Raw genomic sequence first — 25281 nt, 5'->3', positions numbered from 1 at the left:
AGGATAAAAGATCAACACCTACATGGAAAAATGATGTGATAAACAACAAACTATGGCTCAAAGTTCACAGAATGCTGATAAAAGGCAGAAGCACTACCCTGGTTTTATTATTTAACAGCTTTTAATCACAGTGGATGATATTTCTGACACTGATTAACAGTAACAACTCTTAATATCAAAGTGAAAACAAATCTCTATAAATTAATCAATTTAGTAAAAATATAAAACACAAAATGTTATTTTGTGTTTTATATTACATTACTGTAAGGGAAACACAAGCCCATTGAGATTGCAAATTATTTAAAAGACATAAGACAGACTTCTGTTCCAGCAGATCAATTAGCACAGCAATCACAGGGTTTTTGAACAACAATGAAGTAGGACAACGGATGTGGGAATCGTGGCATTTAATGGGAATGTTTGAACTGTAACTGAAGCATCACATGGCCAGCTGAGATCAAATCTCAAGAAGTCATGCAGGATTTACATAAATGTCATACCATGGCATTCTTTTTGTAAAGAGACAGGTGGCATTATAGTGCAAATAACTCAAGAGGGTACAACAATGATTGTCTTTTATTACCTTTTTTAATACAGTTAGAATTTGGTCATTCTTTGTAAGGTACTGTTGCCAGCAGGCCTGCAATGACACCAGAGCATTGATTTACCAACAAGACACGGTTGTTTGTGACAATGATAAAGAAACATTCATTTCTTCTTTGACAGGGTGTCATTTTTCAAAAGAGCCCCTGCAGCATCTGGCAGACTGACAAACATCAGTATGTTCTGTCTTTAAGCAAAGCTAATGGATAAGTGGACATTCACAATGCTGTACATTTATAGAATTATAACAAAATCATCTGACACCAGTTGAACACCAAGGTTTTAACACCGTAGCATGTGAAACCTATAAATACTGCAGGCCAACAATGCCAACATCTAGCTGTTAATACTGGGGTTTGACAAAGACAAGTTGACACAGATGTGCATGGATATTATTTGCGGGGGAGAAAATGTGACTATTAGAGTTGTCAAATGAACCTTCTGAGCCCTTTTAGGCTCTTTATTTATGGGTTTATGAGCTTGTTTCAGTCAGCCAGTTTTTCTGCTTGTTTGATTATAGCTATTATTATATATATTATATTATATTAATATTGTATATATTATTATTATCTATTGTTGTATTTTATTGTATTTTAATGTACCTGGCTGCTATGATGCCCCAATTTCCCTCTGGGGATTAATACAGTCTATCTATCTATCTATCTATCTATCTATCTATCTATCTATCTATCTATCTATCTATCTATCTATCTATGTAGCTATAAGAAAGCAGCAGAGCTGTTACAGGGATACCTTTCACCTGGCCCTTATCGATCACACTGCAGTAGCATTTATCTAGTTGTGGCGTCTTCTACGGCAGTATTGTGTAATGCACATTTGTTAGCCAAAGGGATTGCTCTGAAGCAAACAGCAGGTTAGCTTTTAGATCTACAGCCCAACATCATAGTGTGTAGGGTTGATTTCATAAGGAATCCTGGATTGCAGGAATGACTAAAAATGACTTAAACCTGATGGTATATTCAATTTTCTTTGAGATCTTTCTATCTGTATAAAAATAGGTAGCATTCCAGATATTTAAAAATACATTAAAAAGACTGCATAAAAGTGTGAGTTTGAGGTAATATGGGTCATGTTCTTACCCAGTCCTCTGTAGCTGGAAAGCTGCTGGTAAATTTGCTTCATCCGCTCTATGTTGACGCGGCTGGCTTCAGCATGGTTCACCATGGGCTTGGGGTAGTGAACTTCACTTGGCTGCCTTCTGCACTTCCTATGGGGCATTCCAAGGATCATAGATGTCATTAAAGGAACTGCATTAAGCTGGTTTACGTCATACTTATCAGATCGTTTGCAGTTTGTACATGTTAACAATGAATCTTCAATAAATACTACAGTTAGTCATGGAGTTCCACAAGGTTTTGTACTTGGACCAATACTATTTACTTTATATATACTCCCTTTAGACAACATTATTAGGAATCACTCCATTAACTTTCATTGCTATGCAGATGATACGCAGTTATATCTATCGTTCAAGCCCGATGAAATTAATCAATTATCTAAATCTCCTCATCTACAAGGCTCTTCATGGTCAGGCCCCTCCATATCTTAAAGAGCTCATAGCACCCTATTACCCCACTAGAACACTGCATTCTCTGAATGCTGGGCTACTTGTGGTTCCTATAGTCTCTGAAAGTAGAACAGGAGCCAGAGCGTTCAGTTACCAAGCTCCTCTCCTGTGGAACCAGCTTCCAGTTGTGGTTCGGGAGGCAGACACCCTCTCCACATTCAAGAGTAGGCTTAAGACATTCCTCTTTGATAAAGCGTATAGTTAGGGCTGGATCAGGTGAGTCCTGAACCATCCCTTAGTTATGCTGCTATAGGCCTAGACTATCGGGGGATTTCCCATGGAGCACTGAGCTCCTCTCTTCCTCTCTCTCTTTCTGCACTCATTCATGTCCCAGTAATGCATGTTACTAACTTTTTCCCCGGAGTTCTTGTGCTTTCTCGTTTTGCAGGTTCTCATGGATCCTGGTAGTGCCTCCTGCCATAGTCCTGCTTTACTGCTATTGCTAATATCACTGATATTATTGTTATTATTATTATTACTACAGTTACTATTATTACTATTGTCACTGACCATTGTCCTCCATCGTTGCTGTTGTCGTCGTCATCATCTTCTTCATGTTCATCATCATCAGTCACTACTATTAGTGTAGTTGTTGCTACTGTTGTTGCTGTCCAACTGTCTGTCTGTCTGTCTGTCTGTCTGTCTGTCTCTGTCTCTCTCTCTCTCTCTCTCTCTCTCTCTCTCACCCCAACTGGTCGAGGCAGACGACCACCCACCTACAGCCGAAGGGTCTGTCCTAGGTTTCTGCCTCTTAACAGGCAGTTTTTCCTTGCCCCCGTCGCCAAGTGCTTGCTCATGGTGGTACTGTTGGGTCTCTGTAAATGTTATAAGGAGTTCAGTCTAGACCTGCTCCATTTGAAAAATATGTCCTGAGATAACTTCTGTTATGAATTGGCACTATCCAAATAAAATAATATTAGTTTATGATTCTCGGAAAAAAAAAACATTGATATTCCCCAAAGCTGTATTTCTAAACTATCGCACACATTCAGGCTATTCTGTGAGATCTCCTTTTTGATAACTAATGTAATAACCCATGTAATATTTTTCACTTCCATTCACCGTCAACCTCTGGTGTGGATAATCTGATCAGCTACGCTTGTTATTATTGGTCTTGTGACTGAAATCAGTGTAAGGAGGTAATCTCAGCTGTATAACCCATTATAAATGATCCTTCACCCTCTTTGGTTCCAGGTTTTTGTTGCATTGTTTAGAGGACTTGGACAACAGCCTGCGCAAACTCAACTCACGCTTGTTTGTCATCAGAGGCCAGCCTACAGATGTCTTCCCATGTCTTTTTAAGGTATGAGAGATGAAACAGAGTAGAAGATGGCGTCTTCTACTTTTTGATCATTTAAAATAGTATTATAGCTCATCAAACGGTTTTCAGATTTTGATACTTAAGTAAACTTGTGAAAAAAAGAAAATTAAATCACTTATGACCCCAGTAACATATCAAACAACCTCACACCACGCAGTTATAAGTTTAATCACTCAGAACCAGTTTGTTGTAATGGACCAATCAACCATTGACATTGTGATCACTGTTACTCTATAGGTCTTTTTTTTTATTTTATTTTTTTATTTTTTTACATGCATTCATTTATAAAATAAAACAACACATATATAATATAATTGTTTGTATTACTTTGTTCCCCAGGAATGGCAGATCAACTGTTTATCTTATGAATACGACTCTGAGCCATTTGGCAAGGAACGTGATGCTGCCATCCAAAAACTGGCCTGCGAGGCTGAGGTGGAGGTCATGGTGCAGGTTTCACACACCCTCTACAATCTGGTCGAGTGAGTATATGTTATTAGTTGAAACAAATGATCTTACAGTGATGAACCTGTTTGAAACAATGCGGATTGTCCCTACCTGCTTCTTGTTTGTGTTTGTGTGAAGATTTATATTGATTTGTGTTTCCTTATATTATTTTCTTTTCTAAAGGATCATAGAGCTCAATGATGGTCACCCTCCTCTTACATACAAGCGCTTCCAGGCTCTCATCAACCGTATGGATGCTGTGGAGATCCCTGCAGAGACGATCACACTTGAGGTTATCAGAAATTGTGCCACACCCATCAGTGAAGACCATGATGACAAGTTTGGGGTACCCTCTCTGGAAGAGCTTGGTAAGTTTTTATTTTAATTTTTTATTTGTAACTATCTGTATGTTGTGTGCATGAATACACTGGTTGTGGTGTATATAAACAAACACTATCCAGCATATATTTCACTGTCGGTTCTTGAGTCTTACTTCTATATTTTGCTTTTTCAGGCAAACAGAGGGTCTGACCACAGCAATATGGCCAGGTGGAGAAACAGAAGCCCTCATGCGGCTAGAGCGGCATCTGGAGAGGAAGGTAAAAAGACGGTTACCACATTGTATATGCACAAGTTAAGAAACAAATATAGTTATTAACTCTGGCTTTAGCTAATTGACCTCTCACCAAGCTCAAGTCATATCATTTAACACTATGACCCATTTTGTAATAGAAATAGATACAGGTAAAGCACGATGACGATCATATAACACATCTTGCACACATTTGGTCTTCCTTCTCAGTTTAGTTGCTTTACTTCTTCAATAGTTTCTAGTTTTTTTATGTGCAAAGATTGGAATTAGCAAAATTTGTCTGGTTTTGAGGCTGACTGACCATCTCTTTTGCAGGCATGGGTGGCAAACTTTGAGCGTCCACGTATGAACGGCAACTCCCTGCTGGCCAGTCCCACAGGTCTCAGCCCCTACCTGCGCTTTGGATGTCTCTCCTGTCGGCTCTTCTACTTCAGACTCACTGACCTGTACAGGAAGGTACGAATGACCAAAGACGAGACAGGAAGCAACACAAACAAATTATATTCAGAATAAGGTACACTGAACAAAATTATAAACGCAACACTTTTGTTTTTGCCCCCATTCATCATGAGCTGAATTCAAAGATCTAAGACTTTCTCTATGTACACAAAAGGCCTATTTCTCTCAAATATTGTTCACAAATCTGTCAAAATCTGTGTTAGTGAGCACTTCTCCTTTGCCGAGATAATCCATCCACCTCACAGGTGTGGCATATCAAAAAATATTGAGAAGATAGGGTTTTTTTTGTGTGGGTTTGGCTTGCCTTAACAAAAAAAAAAATAAAATTTTTGATTTTTTTTTTCTTCCAACAACATTATATTTTTTTTTTTTTTTTTTGTGGGGGGTTTTGGTTTGCTTTCTTACTGAAGGTATTACCTCCAGTGTTGTTTCTGTTTTATTTATTTTTTTTTTTTTTTACTTTATTTTTTATAAAAGGTTTTTTATTTTTTTTGGTATTTCATCCAACCCGCCCCACCACCGCAGACCATGTGTAACCACACCAGCCCAGGACCACCACATCCAGCATCTTCACCTCCAAGATCGTCTGAGACCAGTCTACTGGACAGCTGCTGCAACAATCCGTTTGCATAACCAAAGAATTTCTGCACAAACTGTCAGGAACCGTCTCAGGGAAGCTCATCTGCATGGTCGTCGTCCTCATCGGGGTCTCAACCTGACTGCAGTTCGTCGTCGTAACCGACTTGAGTGGGCAAATGCTCACATTCAATGCCGTCTGGCACTTTGGAGAGGTGTTCTCTTCACGGGTGAATCCCTGTTTTCACTGTACAGGTTGATGGCTTTGAAGAAATTATTGCAGTTAACTGATGAAGATTGACAGCAGAAAAACATTCTAAATAGTTTATATTAGTTAAAGTTCCTAAACTTGGAGAGCCACTGATAACTGTTGTTGGCATTTGGTGACTAATTTTCTCTCTAAAAGTAATAATTTTATTATAAAAGAAGCTCATGAAGTCATTGCTACTTAAGGTTATGGGGATATGTGGCTCAGTAGAGTTGTGATTCTCTGTCAGCCTGGCTGCAGTGCTGAAGAGAAACCTGGGGTTGTTCTTATTTTTTTCTGTTAGTGCTGAATAATAGGCTCCTCTGGCATTATGGAGGGCCTTTCTATAAATTTTAAGATTATCTAAAAAATCTCAAATTGAGCGATATTCTAATAATTTGGAAGAGCGCCATTTCCTTTCAGATTTGTTTTTTGCTTCAGTTGGCGGGTTTGGTGGTTGTACCACGGTGCTAGTCTCCTATGTTTTAATAATTTCCTTTTTATAGGAGTGATAGAGTCTAATGTTGATCGTAGTGAGCCTGCAGCACTATCAACTAGATTGTCAATTTCGGAGGGACTAAAGTTATTATAGGACTGTTATATTCAGACATGGCATTGAATTAAACACTGATGGAATCTCCTCCTTACATTTAGCTACAGCACTGTCAGATAGACATCTGCTGTAGGAAGTTTTGCCTAATGGCTTATAATCTAATAATAGAAATTCAAAAGTTATTAAATAATGGTCAGATAGAAAAGGATTATGTGGGAAGACTATTAAATGTTCAATATCAATGCCATATGATCGAACAAGGTCAAGAGTGTGATTAAAACAATGAGCTGGTTTATATACACTCTGACAGAAGCCAATTGAGTATTAATGAGATGAATGCATTACTAAGGCTGTCATTGTCAACATCCACATGAATATTAAAATCACCTACAATAATTACTTTATCTGATTTTAGGACTCATTTAGGCTAACATATTCCTTGTGGGACAACCAGGTCTCAGTAATACAAAGTAAATCAATATTATAATCTGATATTCACTGAAACAGCTTTAGAGGACGGAGAACTGATATTTAACAGTCCACATTTCATTCTTTTATTTTGTGCTACTGAGGAGTTGGTTTTAATTTTTATTAGGTTTTTATGTTTAATTCCTCTTGTTTTGATTTCTTTAAATAAATTAGGTGGTCGGGGGACAGACACAGTCTCTATGGGGTTTGGGTGGGTGACTGTTCTAATGGAAGAGCAGAGAAGTGTGTAAGACAGCAGCTCTGCTTCCTGGTCCCAGCTCTGGACTGTCAGGTTTTAGAAATAAACTTTGCCATATTCCTAGACAAGAGAGCCGCTCCATCCAAAGTGGGATGGATGCCGTCTCTCCTAATCAGACCAGGTTTTCCCCAAAAAGGCTGCCAGTTATCTATGAAGCCCACATCGTTTTCTGGACACCACCTCGACAGCCAGAGGTGGAATGACGACATGCGGCTATACATGTCATCACTGACAACTTTAACTTAAATGTATAAAACTAAAAGGTATTTCACAAATGTGAACATATATATGTGGTCATCCACTAGCACCAACACAAGAAAGCCAGAAGATGACCATCATTTAATTATCATGTGATACAGACTATATATTTATATAGAGAGACAAAAGTATATGAGTGTATATGAGTGTGAACAGGGAGCCCTCTTCTGGTGAAATCTTTGTAGACACACAATCCACCATACACTGCACTTAACAGACAACTACAATAACACAGCAGAGACTGCATTGTCTATAATCAACGTCATTTCTTAACATTTATTACAGTGAGAGGCAGAAAACATAGAATGATGCTTCAGCTTTTAAATTGAACCTTTCTCCTCTAATGCAACCAGCACAATGACAAAAAAAAACACAACTTGCCAAGAAGAGACAAACACAGCACCCTCATACTGTTTATGCATATTATGTGAAAGTAATTCACACCCAATGCCCAATAACTCATTAATTTGCCTTTTTATTAGTATTGGACCATTAATTAATGGATTATTATCTTTTAACCATTTTCTTTTCATTTTTTCAATCAAGAATCAGTTCCAAATTCATCACACTGAGGATTTGTTAACAAATCTGCCTTTTGATACTGTATGTTATTCGTTCCTAAAGACAAGTTTAGACCTAAAAACCAAAAGGCCAGAACGACTACTATTGCTAATTTCTACTTATTATATTGAACAATTATCTTTCTATTGCTATTAATGAAGTGTCTATTGCAGATATTGCCATTGTTTTATTGCCCAGGCCTAACCTGAAGTTTGAATAGTTTGTCAAACTATGATTCTCTTGTCCTGGGTTAAAATGGAGAGAACTGAGATGAGGAAAGGCACTGCCATAAAAAATGGATCAGATACAGTTAAATATACAAGTGATGTTACTGTATACAGAGGCTCAGCAGTTATATTGACCGCCAGTAAACTAAACTAAATGAAAAGCGGCCCACAGTGATGTTGGAAAATGTGAACAATGTGGATATATGTGATAAACAGAGTGCACAAAGTAAATATGAGTGAAGAGGGTGGAGTGAGGGTCTGGTGAGTGTGTTTTAAATGTAGGTCAAAGCTGTGAAGGGGCATGATGATGATGATGATGATGATGATGATGATGTAATGACCGCAACAACACACTGACCCAGTTTCTCAGCTCAGAAAGCTGAAGACATGACCTTAAATGATACTCAGACAGAGGCTGGGAATGTTGCTGACATGCAAAACAGTCACATACCTTTATTATGTGTTCAGATTTTGGAGCAGGTGAATGCTGTCTGTCTAGTTCTCATAAGTCTGTGTAATTATAATGATGATTTGAGGGGAAAAAGGGAGGCAATAGGAAACTTCCAGAAAACTAAAGTTAAAACTTGTGTTTTTACTTGAAGCTTTCATATTTTTCACCTCAGATCTAACTATAGACAGTCTGTGAAATCCCTCTATAAGCTGTCATAGGCTAACTATATTTGTTTTTATTATCTACTTATATTGTTCGGATATTTGGTAAGTTTACATGTAATCCAAAAGATAGCTTTCTGATAGTGTTAACAAACTTCAAGAAATGCCTTTGGATAGAAGCTGGGGAAATCTATTGATAATCAGTCACTGGCAGCATTAAAGGAGGCTTTCTGTCCCTTGTCTCATTGATATACCTCCATCTAGTGGCAGAAAGGATCACATACAACCAGAGGAATACGGGTAACTTTCAAAATGAAAAATAAAGTCACAAAACGGCATTTGTTCTCTATTAAAAATGTACCATTTGTTTATTGTTATTTATAAAAACAAACAAATTCCATTGCTAACCACAAAAGAATTACAAGCTGTAACATTTCTCCATATTTATTTAAATAACAAGATAGCCATTATATTATCAAAGCAAACCAGAAGGGTCATTTACTTGTCACTTTATAAACTGGCATCTGTCATGTTGGCTTAGAAAAGACCAGATCCGCTGTGGTACCCAGAGCACAGGCTGTCATTGACGTAGGCCGCTGACTGACTCACTGACAAGCATATTCTCCGAGCAGCTGCAATATTACTGAGGAGGAGGACGAGATGGGAACGCTGACGAGTGACAAGGTGACAGCAGTAGGTGGCAGGAGGTTTTTCACATACCAGAACCGATCACAATCAAACAGCAATGAAAATAATTCTATAAAATAAAGAGTAAATACACATAAATACTTGGAGATAAAACTGGAATGTGGTGAAAGTGTCTGTGCTCACAGTGTTTTCATGTCAAATGGTTCAAATGCTTCATGGATTACAAAGGTCATATTTACACTAGCTGGAATGCTCAATGACTGTATTACAGAGTGTTGACAAGAGAAAGTGTTGCCTTTGCTTGCTTTTATAAAAATACAATGATACACTTTGGGTTTGGGTTTTAGCATGACTCTACAGTCTATCCAGGAGTTGACTCAGCAAAGAATGTTTGCAAGTGTTTTCTGAGGATGCATTGATTTACTCTATTAGTTGTTTACACTGTGTCACCAGTCTCTCTCTTGAATACTTGGCATTTGTACTTGGTGCCGTTCTCCTCTTGAATTCCACTCGGTACCCCGGGGAAACTTGTTTGGAAACAAAAGAAAAGTTTTGTGAGTTCATTTAAAGACAAAAATATAATGCATATATAATGTATGAACAATTTAATGAAACAATCACAACACTAGTAGACCCTAATGATCTTTAAAACCATGAAATAGGATATAAATGAGCTTTTATTGTGCCTGTAATGATAAAAATCTGCATAATACCAAGAACAGGCAACCTTTAGTGAACATCATTTATTCATTTACTATTCAAATGTAGTGCAATTAAAGTAAACTTGCTAATATCATAGCAACCATCAATGGTGATGTCAGCAAGTCCTTCTGAGCTGAACTATTTAAACCAATGACAATACAGTCTGTACACAGATAGTGCTGATGTTTGCTTTGTAACAAAAGAAGAGCCACTCGTGCCTCTCTTCGTGACCGGGTTTTATATTTAGACTCATGCGGAAGCCATTATCAGGCAAAATCTATGTAGCCACTGTTTTGCTTTCTAGCCAGACTTTAATAACCACATTCATAGTCCAGTGGTTGGTATTAGTTTATTATCACTAAGATTGATTGTGTTTTATTTACCTTAGAATGAGCTGTTTTTACCAGTCAAACCAAACACTGCTCTAGATAGGGCCTTTTGTGTATTTTTGCGAGTTTCACGCAACACGTCTTTTGTTATTCGTCGCACATCTTTTGTAAAACACATGACATAAAACATAACATAAACACATACTTTTCTAGTAGTTTAAACAGTCCTCTGTCAAACTCAGGGAAGAAAACATCGCACTCAAAGTCTGCCATGACGTCTGTCAGGTAAACCAAGTCACACCACGGGTGCTTCAACGCATCCTGATCAAAAAAACAAGAAGCAACAGAGATTCTGGTCACATTTACAGTATTAACAAGCAGGATTTTCCGTGTGTAATTTAGCACAGTATTAACACAGAAGAAATCTAAGCTGGACAAGACGTCTTTGCATATTAGTGGCTCCAAATGGTACTGGAATTTCCTTTCCAGCCCTGCTGCTGTGGGATCATTTTAAAAGTTAAAGCAACACTGAACTCCAGGCTGCTGTTAGGCAGAGCTGGGAATCACAGCAGGCCACCAACTAAATGTACTAATACAAATAATGCATAAAGGTGTAGGTCCCATTCTAACAGAAGCAAGAATACTAAAAGAGAAGTAGATGTAAGTCATGCACAGTTTGTACACAAACTGCTTCACCAGTTTTGCTAGTTTACCTCGTAGACCTGCGTCCCACCAATAATCCAGATGGTCTCAATCAGGTCAGCGAGAGGGGGCTGTGAAGCCAGGTGGACAGCACTCTCAAAGTCTTGGCTCAAGAAATGGGCGTGATCTGGAACCGTCCTATGAGAGGAGGAATGCCCAGCAGATAAAAAAAGATCAACAACAATGAAAACCCAGGACTGTTTTCTGGATAACCCCAAATCTCCCCTTGGTGGTGCAGATGCTTGTGCGTGAGAGCACTCACTTCAGTTCTGTACTCAGAACCACATGCAGAGTATTGGCCAGCGGGAGTGTAGTTTCTGGGTGAGACTGCCAGGTCCGTTTGCCCCAGACCAAGAAGTTCATCTTTCCTGAAACAGATACAATAAAATGTCTGACACTAAACCCCACACCTCAACTACTGCAGCTCTCACATCTTTTCTTATGGCACAAAGCACAGGACTGGGTTTCAAAATTTAATTTTATATCATAATATTCTTAATTTACGGAGAAAATAACTAAAGTGTCCCTTTATGACTATTCCAGTCAGTTAAACTTGGTATAAGTACCAAAATAAAGGCGTGATTTTGGCTCCAAAGTTGTAAAGTTTTTAATGTATGAGGTGGCTATAATATGAGGCAATATTACCTGGTCTTGACACCGTCGTCACAGTCTTCAAAAAGAACTGGAATTCAGATCTGAAAGAGTCACATTTTCAATATTAAATTAAGCAGAAAACAGTCAGTAAGTATTGCTGCGTGTAGTTTCTACATGGAGCAGAGGGGGTCATCCCTATGTTCCCAGCTAAGGTTAGGGTTAGGGTTCCCCGGTCCCATACAAAGCGGGGAACATAGAACCCGGAAAACACAGGACCCGGGGAACATAGGTTCGCTCCCGAGCAGAGAACACCCTGGTGGATAAGACCTATATAGTAGTAGTTATAACACATCAAAACACACAGTATCTTCCTTTTATTTTACTGTATAAGCTTCCCATGAGGCACCACTTACTGCTCTTACTGTCTACTACTAGCAGCTCCAACTGCTACTACTACTGCTGTTTGCTCACTGTACCACTACTAATGCTCCTGATGCCACTGCTACAACTTCAGCATGCTGCTTGTACCATCGCAACTAGTGCTGTTGTCAGTGCCACTAAAACTCTCTGTTCTTAAGCTTTATTGCAATCAATTACATTATCAACAGGAAACTGCCAACTTTTGTAATTTGTCTGTTAAATATACCCAACTTTTCCTTTTTTACAGCTTCTCCTCTGATCACAGCTGCTTTTCATTTTATCATGACGTAATTTTCTCTCAGTTTTTGGCTTTTGAGGCAGTAAAGTAATATTTATTATCATAATAGTATTATTTACTTCTACAATATGCTGTAACCTGTGCAATATTCTTTTTTTTTACTTAAATCACATCTGTATAAAAATACTGCATATAGTGTACATACAACCCTAATTCTATTTATTTCTTGATATCTTGTATTTTCCTATTTTATTGTGTTATTTAATGTGTATTTCTCTTTTTCTTGTCTGCTAAATTATATCTGGAGCTGCTGTAACAAGTCAATTTCCCCAGTGAGGGATCAATAAAGTCTTTCTTATCTTATCTTATACTTATCATCCATCATTTTGGGCTCTTCTGGTCTACCTTTATAGATCCGTTGATTCATTAGAAATAATCCATATTGGAAAGAGTCTTTGCAGCTTATCTAAGAGGCTGAATAAACTTTTCCTTAAAACTTGACATAGAGGTTTGCAGATTATAGAATGATTACTGACTGCCTAATGAGCAGTCCTATTGCACACAGCATACACTGATTTACATGTATAATATCAGGATAATTGCATGCACAAGCTACAATCTTTAGTAACTAGTCTGAATAGAGCATTTGAAGTCCTCATCACAAATAGGTTCACACTTACGGTAGATTCCAGGGCAACTGCCCATCTTTCGCGATCCCATTGCCATTGCAAACTGCTACGATGAGGCGAATAGGTTTCCTCTGCACGGTTTCCATCTTCTACAGGCGCTCAAAGGAAAACAAACCACACAGGAAGCTGAAGACCCGCAGAAGGTTCTGATGGAGTCAGTGTGCCGGAGCCCCTTTATTGATCGGGGTCTGAGCTCCGCTATCACCGCCCACCGACCGGCAGCTGCTATTTGACACGGTGGAGTTTGTCCCCACCCCGGGGGCCTGCGTGATCACACAGCAACGTGACTCACTCATGAGAGGGCTCCCCTATCATTAAACAACCATTGTTTACCAATAGTATTTTAATTAAGGTATACTGTATTACTTTTATACAGTTTGCAAAGCGTAAAAATTCCAATGAGTTGCGCCTTTAGGACACTGACATTCCCAAAAATAAACCTCCTAACACAAAAAAAGATTTAAAACAGTGAAAACATGCAAAAATAAAGTCTCCCTCCAATATGTTTGGCAATGAACACATGTAAGATACATAGATAATTTCCCTACTATACTTACAAATTGGTATAAAAGTCTGTACCTTTTAGAAAAACAGGATAAAAGATCAACACCTACATGGAAAAATGATGTGATAAACAACAAACTATGGCTCAAAGTTCACAGAATGCTGATAAAAGGCAGAAGCACTACCCTGGTTTTATTTTTTAACAGCTTTTAATCACAGTGGATGATATTTCTGACACTGATTAACAGTAACAACTCTTAATATCAAAGTGAGAACAAATCTCTATAAATTAATCAAATATAAAAAATTTAAAAAATATATAAAACACAAAATAACATTACTGTAAGGGAAACACAAGCCCATTGAGATTGCAAATTATTTAAAAGACGTAAGACAGACTTCTGTTCCAGCAGATCAATTAGCGCAGCAGTCACAGGGTTTTTGAACAACAATGAAGTAGGACAACGGATGTGGGAATCGTGGCATTTAATGGGAATGTTTGAACTGTAACTGAAGCATCACATGGCCAGCTGAGATCAAATCTCAAGAAGTCATGCAGGATTTACATAAATGTCATACCATGACATTCTTTTTGTAAAGAGACAGGTGGCATTATAGTGCAAATAACTCAAGAGGGTACAACAATGATTGTCTTTTATTACCTTTTTTAATACAGTTAGAATTTGGTCATTCTTTGTACAAAAATAATAGAATTTACAGTCACATGGGAGACAAAAGCACGTGCATTCACAGAAGAACTTTAGAGTTTTGGTAAGACATTCTTTACAAAAAAGGAGTTGTAAAAACCACCCATGACCAAATATACAAAAAGGTGGAAATCAAAAACAATATATACATTTTTGTTGTTGTTGTAAGGCCTGTTTTGCTTCTAATATTCCTTACTACTGTACATCAGACCTTTTGTGTTCTAAATCTTCAAAAAGCTTTAAACATTATTTACATTCATGACAGTGTGATATTCTTGGTGTGAAATATCTAGGGGCTTGTTTTTGAGAAAAGAGACTACTGTAGGTGAGGGGGGTCCGCTGCACACAACAAATCCTCCACAGGCTCCTGACTGGTTTATCAGTTCCCTTTTACTCAGACGTGAGTGAGAATTCAGATTTTGACACTTTCAGATCCAGGTGTAGAGGCCGAAGCATGCACATCCAGCACATCCAGCTGACCAATGTAATCCTGACCTGACTGATGTTGGGTATTGAGAGAAAAGGGTGTGGGTACTAACGCTTAGTGGTTTTATCACTTGTACAGTGACATACTGTAGTGGAAGACAACAGGTGGCCTCACAGCACCCTTAAGTGAGGACGTTATTGATTTTTTTTTTTGCTGTTTAAACCCTGCAGTTGCACGGTTCTCTCTCTTCAATATTAGTATTTTCTCTCAATTCCTTCCTCTGTTCCTGAGATCCTCAGATCCTGAGGAGAGGATGCTATCCAGATGATAGGGCGGACTGAGGGACCTTTTGCACGCTATTTGCTGTGCCTCCAGGATTTAGAGCTGCTTTCGAGTGGAACCTCTTCACGACGCCGCTTCAGTGTGAACTGTCCTCTTTCTGCATTAAAACATGAGACACGGAGCATACATCAGGAGATGATTTCAAATGTAACTGGTATCAACTTACATTATATTTTGTTAATTGGACAGAACAAACTCACAAATCATAAATTCAACAGTGCAGTTGTTTGCAGAGTAGCAACTTGGCTCAGGGCATTTGATTATTTTTCTATATTTCTGGCTTGTTTTGGCAGAACAACAGTTGCTATGCTCTGTAAAGAAGCCAAATATTCAGTTTTCAGTCCACAAAGGCCTTGAGCAACCTGCAGGCAGGGATACGCTGCCAACTCACCCAAGTCTCATGGGTATTAATTTTAGCTATGAGTCTGATGACTTTGAGTAAATAACATGTGAGTATCTTTTCTGTATTGAACAAATTGTACAAGTGTTTGTATGTATTAACATAGAAAGAACTGTATTTTAAATAATGACCATGTTGACCATCCAGCCTACGTACCTGCTGAAGACATTCCTTCCTGTATGGACGGGGTTTCACAGGACCCTGCTGAGCCTTGTCTGGTCCCTGCGTCAACTCTCTTGCCATTTCCTCCATTGTTGATATGGACAGGTACTGTTGCCAGCAGGCCTGCAACGGCACCAGAGGATTGATTTACCAACAAGACAACACTTGTTTGTGACAATGATAAAGAAACATTCATTTCTTCTTTGACAGTGTGTTATTTTTCCCAAGAGCCCCCGCAGCATCTGGCAGACTCCACAAACATCAGTATATTCCTTCTTTAAGCAAAGCTAATTGATAAGTGGACATTCACAGTTACCACAATGCTGTACATTTATAAAATTATAACAATTATAAAAATCCTGGCTTTTACACCTGGAACTGAAAGCATCCACAGCAGCTGATGAGATTGTTGGTGACATTTCTATGACAAGTGAGTCTAATTTTCTAATCTCTGCTCTGAGGTCACAGAATCATCTGACACCAGTTGAACACCAAGGTTTTAACACCGTAGCATGTGAAACATGCAAAACTGGGGTTTGACAAAGACAAGTTGACACAGATGTGAATGGATATTATTTGCGGGGGAGAAAATGTGAAAATTAGAATTGTCAAATTAACCTTCTGAGCCCTTTTAGGCTCTTTATTTATGGTTTTATATTATGTAGCTATAAGAAAACAGCAGAGCTGTTACAGGGATACCTTTCACCTGGCCCTTATCGATCACACTGCAGTAGCATTTATCTAGTTGTGGCGTCTTCTACGGCAGTATTGTGTAATGCACATTTGTTAGCCAAAGGGATTGCTCTGAAGCAAACAGCAGGTTAGCTTTTAGATCTACAGCCCAACATCATAGTGTGTAGGGTTGATTTCATAAGGAATCCTGGATTGCAGGAATGACTAAAAATGACTTAAACCTGATAGTATATTCAATTTTCTTTGAGATCTTTCTATCTTTATAAAAATAGGTAGCATTCCAGATATTTAAAAATACATTAAAAAGACTGCATAAAAGTGTGAGTTTGAGGTAATATGGGTCATGTTCTTACCCAGTCCTCTGTAGCTGGAAAGCTGCTGGTAAATTTGCTTCATCCGCTCTATGTTGACGCGGCTGGCTTCAGCATGGTTCACCATGGGCTTGGGGTAGTGAACTCCTATGATACACTTGGCTGCCTTCTGCACTTCCTCTGGGGCATTCCAAGGATCATAGATGTATTTGGCTGGAAAGCCTCTCAATATAGGCAAATAACGCCTGGGAAAAGAGAAAGAAAAGACACATCATTGTATCACATTTCACATTTCGGAGGATGTCTGTGGTGTGATGCAGAGAGATTACACTAATACTAATACAAAAATGATATGAAGTTTGAAACTATTTGTTTATATTCATGACGTAAGCATGACAAATCATTTCCCCCATGTGAGGCTGCAAAAGAGCACAAGTTAAGCATGAGATTTTATTTCCCCATTTGACATGACTGCAGGGGGCACAGATACCCACAACACTGTCGGCTTATGAAAGGCCAGTGTTTATATTAATGGGATGCAGATGAAAGTACTGACTTACCGTATATAGTCTCCGTTGGGATCCGTGCGTCGTCCGAATCCCACAGGACAGTAGCAGTGGAAGAACTGCTGGAAAAACGAGCTGCAAGAGAGCCACATCCAGCTGCCTGCATTTACGCTCCAGTCCACATCTATAAGCAGCTCTTCAAACACCTGCACGAGACACAGACAGTGGACAGTCGAGACAATGCATGTTAGTCATTTTAAGCATCAGGGCAGCGGCTGGACACCTTCATTTACTCTTAACTTTCCTTTTAACCTCCTTTCAAACTGTGATGAACTTGTATATATGATCCCCTTTTCTCCATCCTTACCTTCATGCCTTCTTCCCAGCTGATCCAGAGGTCTCCCCTGGTGAGGAAGCAGGCCACAGCATGCCTCGCCAAATGATGGATCCACCCCTCCTGCCTCAGCTGGGTCATGATGGCATCTATCCAGGGAAAGCCTGTTTGTCCCTCTGCCCACTTGGCCAGTGCCTCTGGGTTCCGGTCCCAGGGGATCTGGACACACACAGGGTTTCCCTCCATCTTGTCAAAGCAGGAGTTGTTGGTGGCAGTCGTATAGAAGAACTCCCTCCACAACAGCTGGCCATACAAGGAAAGCGGTGGGCTGTTGTTTTTCTTGACCTGACACATAAAAAACAACAGGATACAAAATGAAGTTGCAGGATGGACTGGTAAGTAATCAGGATTTCAAAAGAAAAAAGTGTAGACATTTAAATTAAATTAGATTTGTTTTTCAGTAAAAACAAATATAAACGTAAAATAGCTTATTCCGAATATAATTTGTTTGTGTTGCTTCCTGTCTCGTCTTTGGTCATTCGTACCTTCCTGTACAGGTCAGTGAGTCTGAAGTAGAAGAGCCGACAGGAGAGACATCCAAAGCGCAGGTAGGGGCTGAGACCTGTGGGACTGGCCAGCAGGGAGTTGGCGTTCATACGTGGACGCTCAAAGTTTGCCACCCATGCCTGCAAAAGAGATGGTCAGTCAGCCTCAAAACCAGACAAATTTAGCTAATTCCAATCTTTGCACATAAAAAAAACTAGAAACTATTGAAAAAGGGAAAAAAAAACATTTTTTTTCAAGTACAGCAACTAAACTGAGAAGGAAGACCAAATGTGTGCAAGATGTGTTATATGATCGTCATCGTGCTTTACCTGTATCTATTTCTATTACAAAATGGGTCATAGTGTTAAATGATATGACTTGAGCTTGGTGAGAGGTCAATCAGCTAAAGCCAGAGTTAATAACTATATTTGTTTCTTAACTTGTGCATATACAATGTGGTAACCGTCTTTTTACCTTCCTCTCCAGATGCCGCTCTAGCCTCATGAGGGCTTCTGTTTCTCCACCTGGCCATATTGCTGTGGTCAGACCCTCTGTTTCAAAGCCTGAAAAAGCAAAATATAGAAGTATAGACTCAAAAACCGACAGTGAAATATATGCTGGATAGTGTTTGTTTATATACACCACAACCAGTGTATTCATGCACACAACATACAGATAGTTACGAATAAAAAATAAAAATAAAAACTTACCAAGCTCTTCCAGAGAGGGAACCCCAAACTTGTCATCATGGTCTTCACTGATGGGTGTGGCACAATTTCTGATAACCTCAAGTGTGATCGTCTCTGCAGGGAGCTCCACAGCATCCATACGGTTGATGAGAGCCTGGAAGCGCTTGTATGTAAGAGGAGGGTGACCATCATTGAGCTCTATGATCCTTTAGAAAAGAAAATAATATAAGGAAACACAAATCAATATAAATCTTCACACAAACACAAACAAGAAGCAGGCAGGGACAATCCGCATTGTTTCAAACAGGTTCATCACTGTAAGATCATTTGTTTCAACTAATAACATATACTCACTTGACCAGATTGTAGAGGGTGTGTGAAACCTGCACCATGACCTCCACCCCAGCCTCACAGGCCAGTTTTTGGATGGCAGCATCACGTTCCTTGCCAAATGGCTCAGAGTCGTATTCATAAGATAAACGGTTGATCTGCCATTCCTGGGGAACAAAGTAATACAAACAATTATATTATATAATGTATTGTTTTGTTTTATAAATGAATGCATGTAAAAAAAATAAAAAAATAAAATAACAAAAAGACCTATAGAGTAACAGAGACCACAATGTCAATGGTTGATTGGTCCATTACAACAAACTGGTTCTGAGTGATTAAACTTATAACTGCGTGGTGTGAGGTTGTTTGATATGTTACTGGGGTCATAAGTGATTTAATTTTCTATTTTTTCAGTTCATTTAAGTTTTAAAATCTGAAAACTGTTTGATGAGCTATAATACTATTTTTGTTTCATCTCTCATACCTTAAAAAGACGAGGGAAGACATCTGTAGGCTGGCCTCTGATGACATACAAGCGTGAGTTGAGTTTGCGCAGGCTGTTGTCCAAGTCCTCTAAACAATGCAACAAAAACCTGGAACCAAAGAGGGTGAAGGATCATTTATAATGGATTATACAGCTGAGATTACCTCCTTACACTGATTTTAGTCACAAGAACAATAATATCTGATGATCCACACCAGAGGTTGACGGTGAATGGAAGTGAAAAATATTACATGGGTTATTACTTTAGTTATCAAAAAGGAGATCTCACAGAATAGCCTGAATGTGTGCGATAGTTTAGAAATACAGCTTTGGGGAATATCAGTGTTTTTTTTTTTTCATAAACTAATATTATGCCTTACAGTAGACTGAGGGGAAGGGGTGTGTGTGTGTGTGTGTGTGTGTGTGTGTGTGTGTGTGTGTGTGTGTGTGTGTGTGTCACATGGGGAACAGTAAAGGATGTGTGGACCATCTCGATTAAGCTCGTTAGATATGCAGCTGTTGCTTTAATAAGAGTCCGTGCTGCATACTGTTGCTTAGCATGTGTGGCAGTTAAAATTAATTCTGCCTTAACTTCATAAACACAGATAACTAGAACAACAATACTAAAGGTTTATGGCCATGTTAGTGGCACTGTGCAACTATAACACTTCATTTCACAAAGTAACTGAATTAATGACCAAGCTATCAGTAGCATTATAGCAGCCAATAATAGCTATTGTCACTATTATTTTCACAACATACCATTTAGAGAAACCATCACTTTGCCTATTTGTTTATCAAAAATGTAAAGACATAATCATAAGGTTCAACACGGCAAAGGCCATACAACTGAAACTGTGAGTTACAGTTATTAAATATTAAATACTAACCTTACAATTAATTTAACTTTAATGAATTGAACTAAACTAAAAGGTATTTCACAAATGTGAACATATATATGTGGTCATCCACTAGCACCAACACAAGAAAGCCAGAAGATGACCATCATTTAATTATCATGTGATACAGACTATATATTTATATAGAGAGACAAAAGTATATGAGTTTATGTAATGAAGAGTCCAGTGTTTTGAGTGTGAACAGGGAGCCCTCTTCTGGTGAAATCTTTGTAGACACACAATCCACCATACACTGCACTTAACAGACAACTACAATAACACAGCAGAGACTGCATTGTCTATAATCAACGTCATTTCTTAACATTTATTACAGTGAGAGGCAGAAAACATAGAATGATGCTTCAGCTTTTAAATTGAACTTTTCTCCTCTAATGCAACCAGCACAATGACAAAAAAAAACATAACTTGCCAAGAAGAGACAAACACAGCACCCTCATACTGTTTATGCATATTATGTGAAAGTATGAAATTCCTTTTTATTCACACCCAATGCCCAATAACTCATTCATTTGCCTTTTTATTAGTATTGGACCATTAATTAATGGATTATTATCTTTTAATGGACCATTTTCTTTTCATTTTTTCAATCAAGAATCAGTTCCAAATTCATCACACCAAGGATTTGTTAACAAATCTGCCTTTTGATACTGTATGTTATTCGTTCCTAAACACAAGTTTAGACCTAAAAACCAAAAGGCCAGAACGACTACTATTGCTAATTTCCACTTATTATATTGAACAATTATCTTTCTATTGCTATTAATGAAGTGTCTATTGCAGATATTGCCATTGTTTTATTGCCCAGGCCTAACCTGAAGTTTGAATAGTTTGTCAAACTATCATTCTCTTGTCCTGGGGTTTCTTATCATTACATAATTTTTCCACCAACATGCACTACATTAATACAGTGCTAACAGTAGCAGGAGCGTCAAAGCTCTGACCAGTTTACAATGCTTAGGCACGCATGTAGGAATTAAAATGGAGAGAACTGAGATGAGGAAAGGCCATAAAAAATGGATCCGATACAGTTAAATATACAAGTGGTGTTACTGTATACAGAGGCTCAGCAGTTATATTGACCACCAGTAAACTAAACTAAATGAAAAGCGGCCCACAGTGATGTTGGAAAAATGTGAACAATGTGGATATATGTGATAAACAGAGTGCACAAAGTAAATATGAGTGAAGAGGGTGGAGTGAGGGTCTGGTGAGTGTGTTTTAAATGTAGGTCAAAGCTCCGAAGGGGCATGATGATGATGATGATGATGATGTAATGACTGCAACAACACACTGACCCAGTTTCTCAGCTCTCCATTCAGGGCTGAGCAGCAGGGTTATTAAGCGGGAAAAATGACTTGCATCGTCACAGCGGTTCATACAGCGTCGACATGAAGGTCAAAATCAATTTCCTTTTCGCTTTAGCAAAGAAATTCGTCCAGAATTGAATAAAATTATGGACTATAGACTGAATTCAAAGAAGATATAGAGCTGTAGAGTGGCTATAGACAAGATATAATGTGCTATTCTGAACAAAAACAAAAAATATATTCAGGGAAAATGTCAGACTATTTTGTATTTTTTTGTATATACTCTTGCATATGTCTCTGTATACATTTAATTAAATTGTCAAAGGAGCGGCTCTTTGTCTGCAACCATTTTCTAAAGCTATCGAGAGGCTAACTGATATAATTAATAGCAAAGGATGAATTCAAAGAGACAGTAAAAAGGAAAAACAAATGCTTATCAAGCTCTGTGAATTCTCAATCATCAGAATTAAATTTAGCACATCTTAAACACTCACTCAACAACCAAAGTACAATTATTGTAAAAGCCAAAACAAGCTTAAAAAAAGACCATTACCTCCAACTATTTGGAACTAGCCAAGGTCATTATCACTAATGATTATCCTACAACAGACAACAGACTGTACATTAATTGAGGGTTTTTCTCGTGGTAGCCCGTACACCACAGCTGGGTGGGCAAACAAACCTGATATGGCTGCTATAAATGGAAAGAGCTTTGATATCAGGCGGAAAGCAAACAAGTATCTTGAAAAATGGCCACCAGAATCAACAGTGATAGGGATAACAGCGGATGTCGAACAGTGGCCGGATTGAGTTTGTTGATGCTGTCTAGATACACTGACACCAAAAACACTAAACAACGCCTGAAGGCACATTCCTATCTGGAAGCAGAATTCCTCAGTCTAATCAAAAGCACATGGACCCTAACCCCAAATGAATTAATTCTGGTTCCTTATGGATGCATTTTTTTTTTTTTTTACAGTCTGAAAACATGTGTTCAGCAGGTTTTTCAGCAGGTTTTTACATGATTTTTTCACCATGTTTTGTGGCATGTTTGCAAAACTCAGGGTGGAGTGACCATGCCAACTTCCATATGGCAACATCCCATGTGTGTTCGGGATGGTAAGATTCACCAACTCCAGATTCTCCAGTGATAATTATGTCCTAACAGTATGTAATGGATTTAGATTTCCCTAAAATGCCACATAAAAATAAGTGCAATCGTGCATTACAGATGAGCTGAATGGTGTGCATATTATTCTGATGTTATCCTGGAAAAATGCACCATCTAGTGTAAAGATATAATTCCTTATGTATGGTGAAATAATGTTTGTAATTTAGGCACTGTTGCTTCCAGTGTTAAAGTGTTATTTCCAATTAGATATAGCTCACTTCCAGTACCATTAAACAGCACAAACACCTAATTGCACAGTATTTACACATAAAGCCTGCTCAGCATTTAACCAAACTGCAAACATATGGCACATTTGGACAGAAGGATAAAAGGTTATGACAAAAGTCAATGGAAGTGGGAGATCATTAGAGGTTAAAGGTCCAGTGATGACACCCTGTCCCCAACCCCCTTACCTCCACCTGTTGATGCCCACGTTGGAGGACCCTGCAAACCAGGGGTCCAGTATGTAAACGCAGCGCAGGGAGTCCGCTCCCCGGATAGAGTCCCTCAGAGACGGGTTGTCGTGCAGCCGCAGTCCCTTCCTGAACCAGTGGATGGTGTTGACCACCATGTCACCTGCCTTCTTTATTTACCCCTGGTAGGGGATTAGAAAAAAGATGAGGGGCAACCACAAAGATGCCCTCCTGTGTTGTTTTGAAAAGCAAAAATAGCAAAGTGTCTTTTTTTTCCTTTTCTTTTTCTTTTCACCCCGTTAGTGATAGATAGGGGATGCGTTCAAATAGTCTGTCCTTAACCTTGCTCCATGAATTCATCCACAGAGTTGAGCCTGTTGACCAGCGGTGGCTGCATGTGTGGACAGCAGGTGACCGCAGCAGACGCGGGAAAAGCTCCACAAAATAAAAACAAAGCAGAAAACGCGCGAATATTTCCAGGTTGTTTTCCACATGTAACGTCTACAATCAAGTTAACGCACTCTCTACCTCGACCATCCCCTCAAATGTTGTGCATAAACTGTAACGCCTGGTACAAATACTAACACGGAAGATGTGCTTTCCGTATCGACAGTCTCCACCCACAGGGAATACGCAGGACGGAATGGAGCGCTCTGATTGGTCAGGAGCGACCGTTATACAACGGCTCCTCTGTCACGTTTCCATAACGTGCTCTTGGTCTGCGGTTGTTATGAAACAATCCGTCGTATTATCCGGACATTTTGTGTCAACTTTACATAATTTTTTTGGCGGCGGGGGGGGAGAAGAAGTAAAACAAAACAAATTAAACCCAACAACCTGTAAAAGTTTCTGATAAAAGCAGCTAATCGGAGGCGTTTGGGAGTGAGTTATGTGTACACTCTGAAGTACCCGGATGAGCACATGCAGCGCGGCGAGGCCTGGGACATATTAGGGTGTGCTCGATTTACAACAGCGGGCGCACCGCTCACACTACAACTGTGCGTTGTCTAATGAGGACACACACCAGCATATTAAAAGATATTAAAAAAATATTCATTCTATTATTATTATTATTATTATTATTTTAGGGGGACACTTTCAACAAACACAGTATCTCTGAAATAAAGCGTTAACCTAAATGATGTTTCTAGTGTCATTTATTGAGTTCGTCCATATAAATTAGTATCTATGACCTCATAGGGCCTAATAATTTAATTGTTAGAGATGATTTAAAGGAGTTTAATTGAAGTCAGCTTGCAGAGACTAGTGCAGCCAGGAAAGGAGGTCCCATTGTGTTTCCAGAGGTTTCATAAAAGCATGCCTCTGCTACAGGGGTGGCTCTAAATGGGTGGCATGGGGTGGTACCCCTGTAAAACGCCTGGCCACCACAGCTGTTTCATGTCAAATGCTGTCAAATTAGTTTAGATGCATTTATATTACAAAATAACATGTTAAAAACAGGCTATATCCCAATTTAATGATTTGTTATTGCCAAATACGCGGTAGGCTTAAATTCAATGAAAAAAGACATGTAATCTGGTCAATGTTTCACTAATGTGCCACAATAATGTAATTTTATGAGTTAAAATGTCTATATTTTATAATGAGAGATTTGTGTGATTATGTAAACATTAAGAAAATTAAAGCTAAGCTGGAGAGAAGACTATATGTCTAATGTAGGTTGGATTTCCCCTTTATATAACATTGTAAGCATGCATGGCAAATCGGGCAATTTTTAATTTACATTTTGTTTTGTGTGTTGCTGAATAGGTTATTGCATTTTTAGGGTATAACTTAAATAGCTTAAAAGCATTTTTAACCCACACGTCTCTCTACTCCACAATAAATGTTTGATTTTAATTACACTATTAATCAAAATACCATTGTTATTTAAAAGGGGTAATGCTAATACTTTTGCAGAATTATATAATCTGTTTCT

General features: G+C 38.6%; 3 protein-coding genes and 1 long non-coding RNA gene across 4 annotated transcripts; 1 reads left to right on the top strand and 3 right to left on the bottom strand.

The window, feature by feature from the left end:
- Window positions 1-390: 390 nt before the first annotated feature.
- Window positions 391-2021, bottom strand: LOC127353091 (uncharacterized). Its single transcript, XR_007881228.1, has 2 exons — window positions 1704-2021; window positions 391-640 (listed from the first exon to the last, which is right to left on the bottom strand). It is a non-coding gene; the product is annotated as an uncharacterized LOC127353091 (long non-coding RNA).
- A 1818-nt stretch (window positions 2022-3839) lies between these two features.
- On the top strand, window positions 3840-4344 carry LOC127353919 (cryptochrome-1-like; the record flags this gene model as incomplete). The annotated part of the gene is made up of 2 exons (XM_051383525.1): window positions 3840-3994; window positions 4143-4344. Coding segments are annotated over 2 exons (357 nt in total), but the record flags the coding sequence as incomplete, so codon positions are not given.
- A 4855-nt stretch (window positions 4345-9199) lies between these two features.
- LOC127353088 (dihydrofolate reductase) lies at window positions 9200-13317 on the bottom strand. The gene is made up of 6 exons (XM_051382070.1): window positions 13085-13317; window positions 11798-11847; window positions 11415-11520; window positions 11164-11290; window positions 10656-10771; window positions 9200-9946 (listed from the first exon to the last, which is right to left on the bottom strand). The coding sequence occupies exons 1-6, from the start codon at window positions 13177-13179 to the stop codon at window positions 9856-9858; spliced, it is 585 nt and encodes a 194-aa protein (XP_051238030.1). The 5' UTR covers window positions 13180-13317; the 3' UTR covers window positions 9200-9855.
- A 928-nt stretch (window positions 13318-14245) lies between these two features.
- Window positions 14246-23960, bottom strand: LOC127353087 (cryptochrome-1). The gene is made up of 11 exons (XM_051382069.1): window positions 23343-23960; window positions 19532-19640; window positions 19069-19211; window positions 18736-18920; window positions 18500-18588; window positions 18025-18165; window positions 17513-17824; window positions 17200-17351; window positions 16682-16884; window positions 15630-15758; window positions 14246-15170 (listed from the first exon to the last, which is right to left on the bottom strand). Exons 1-11 carry the CDS (start codon window positions 23498-23500, stop codon window positions 15088-15090), a joined length of 1704 nt encoding a protein of 567 aa, XP_051238029.1. The 5' UTR covers window positions 23501-23960; the 3' UTR covers window positions 14246-15087.
- Between the last annotated feature and the right edge of the window lie 1321 nt (window positions 23961-25281).

The sequence above is a fragment of the Dicentrarchus labrax genome, unplaced genomic scaffold, assembly GCF_905237075.1.
Source record: "Dicentrarchus labrax unplaced genomic scaffold, dlabrax2021, whole genome shotgun sequence".
Classification (NCBI taxonomy): domain Eukaryota; kingdom Metazoa; phylum Chordata; class Actinopteri; family Moronidae; genus Dicentrarchus; species Dicentrarchus labrax.
This window is presented reverse-complemented; position numbering and strand designations above follow the sequence as displayed.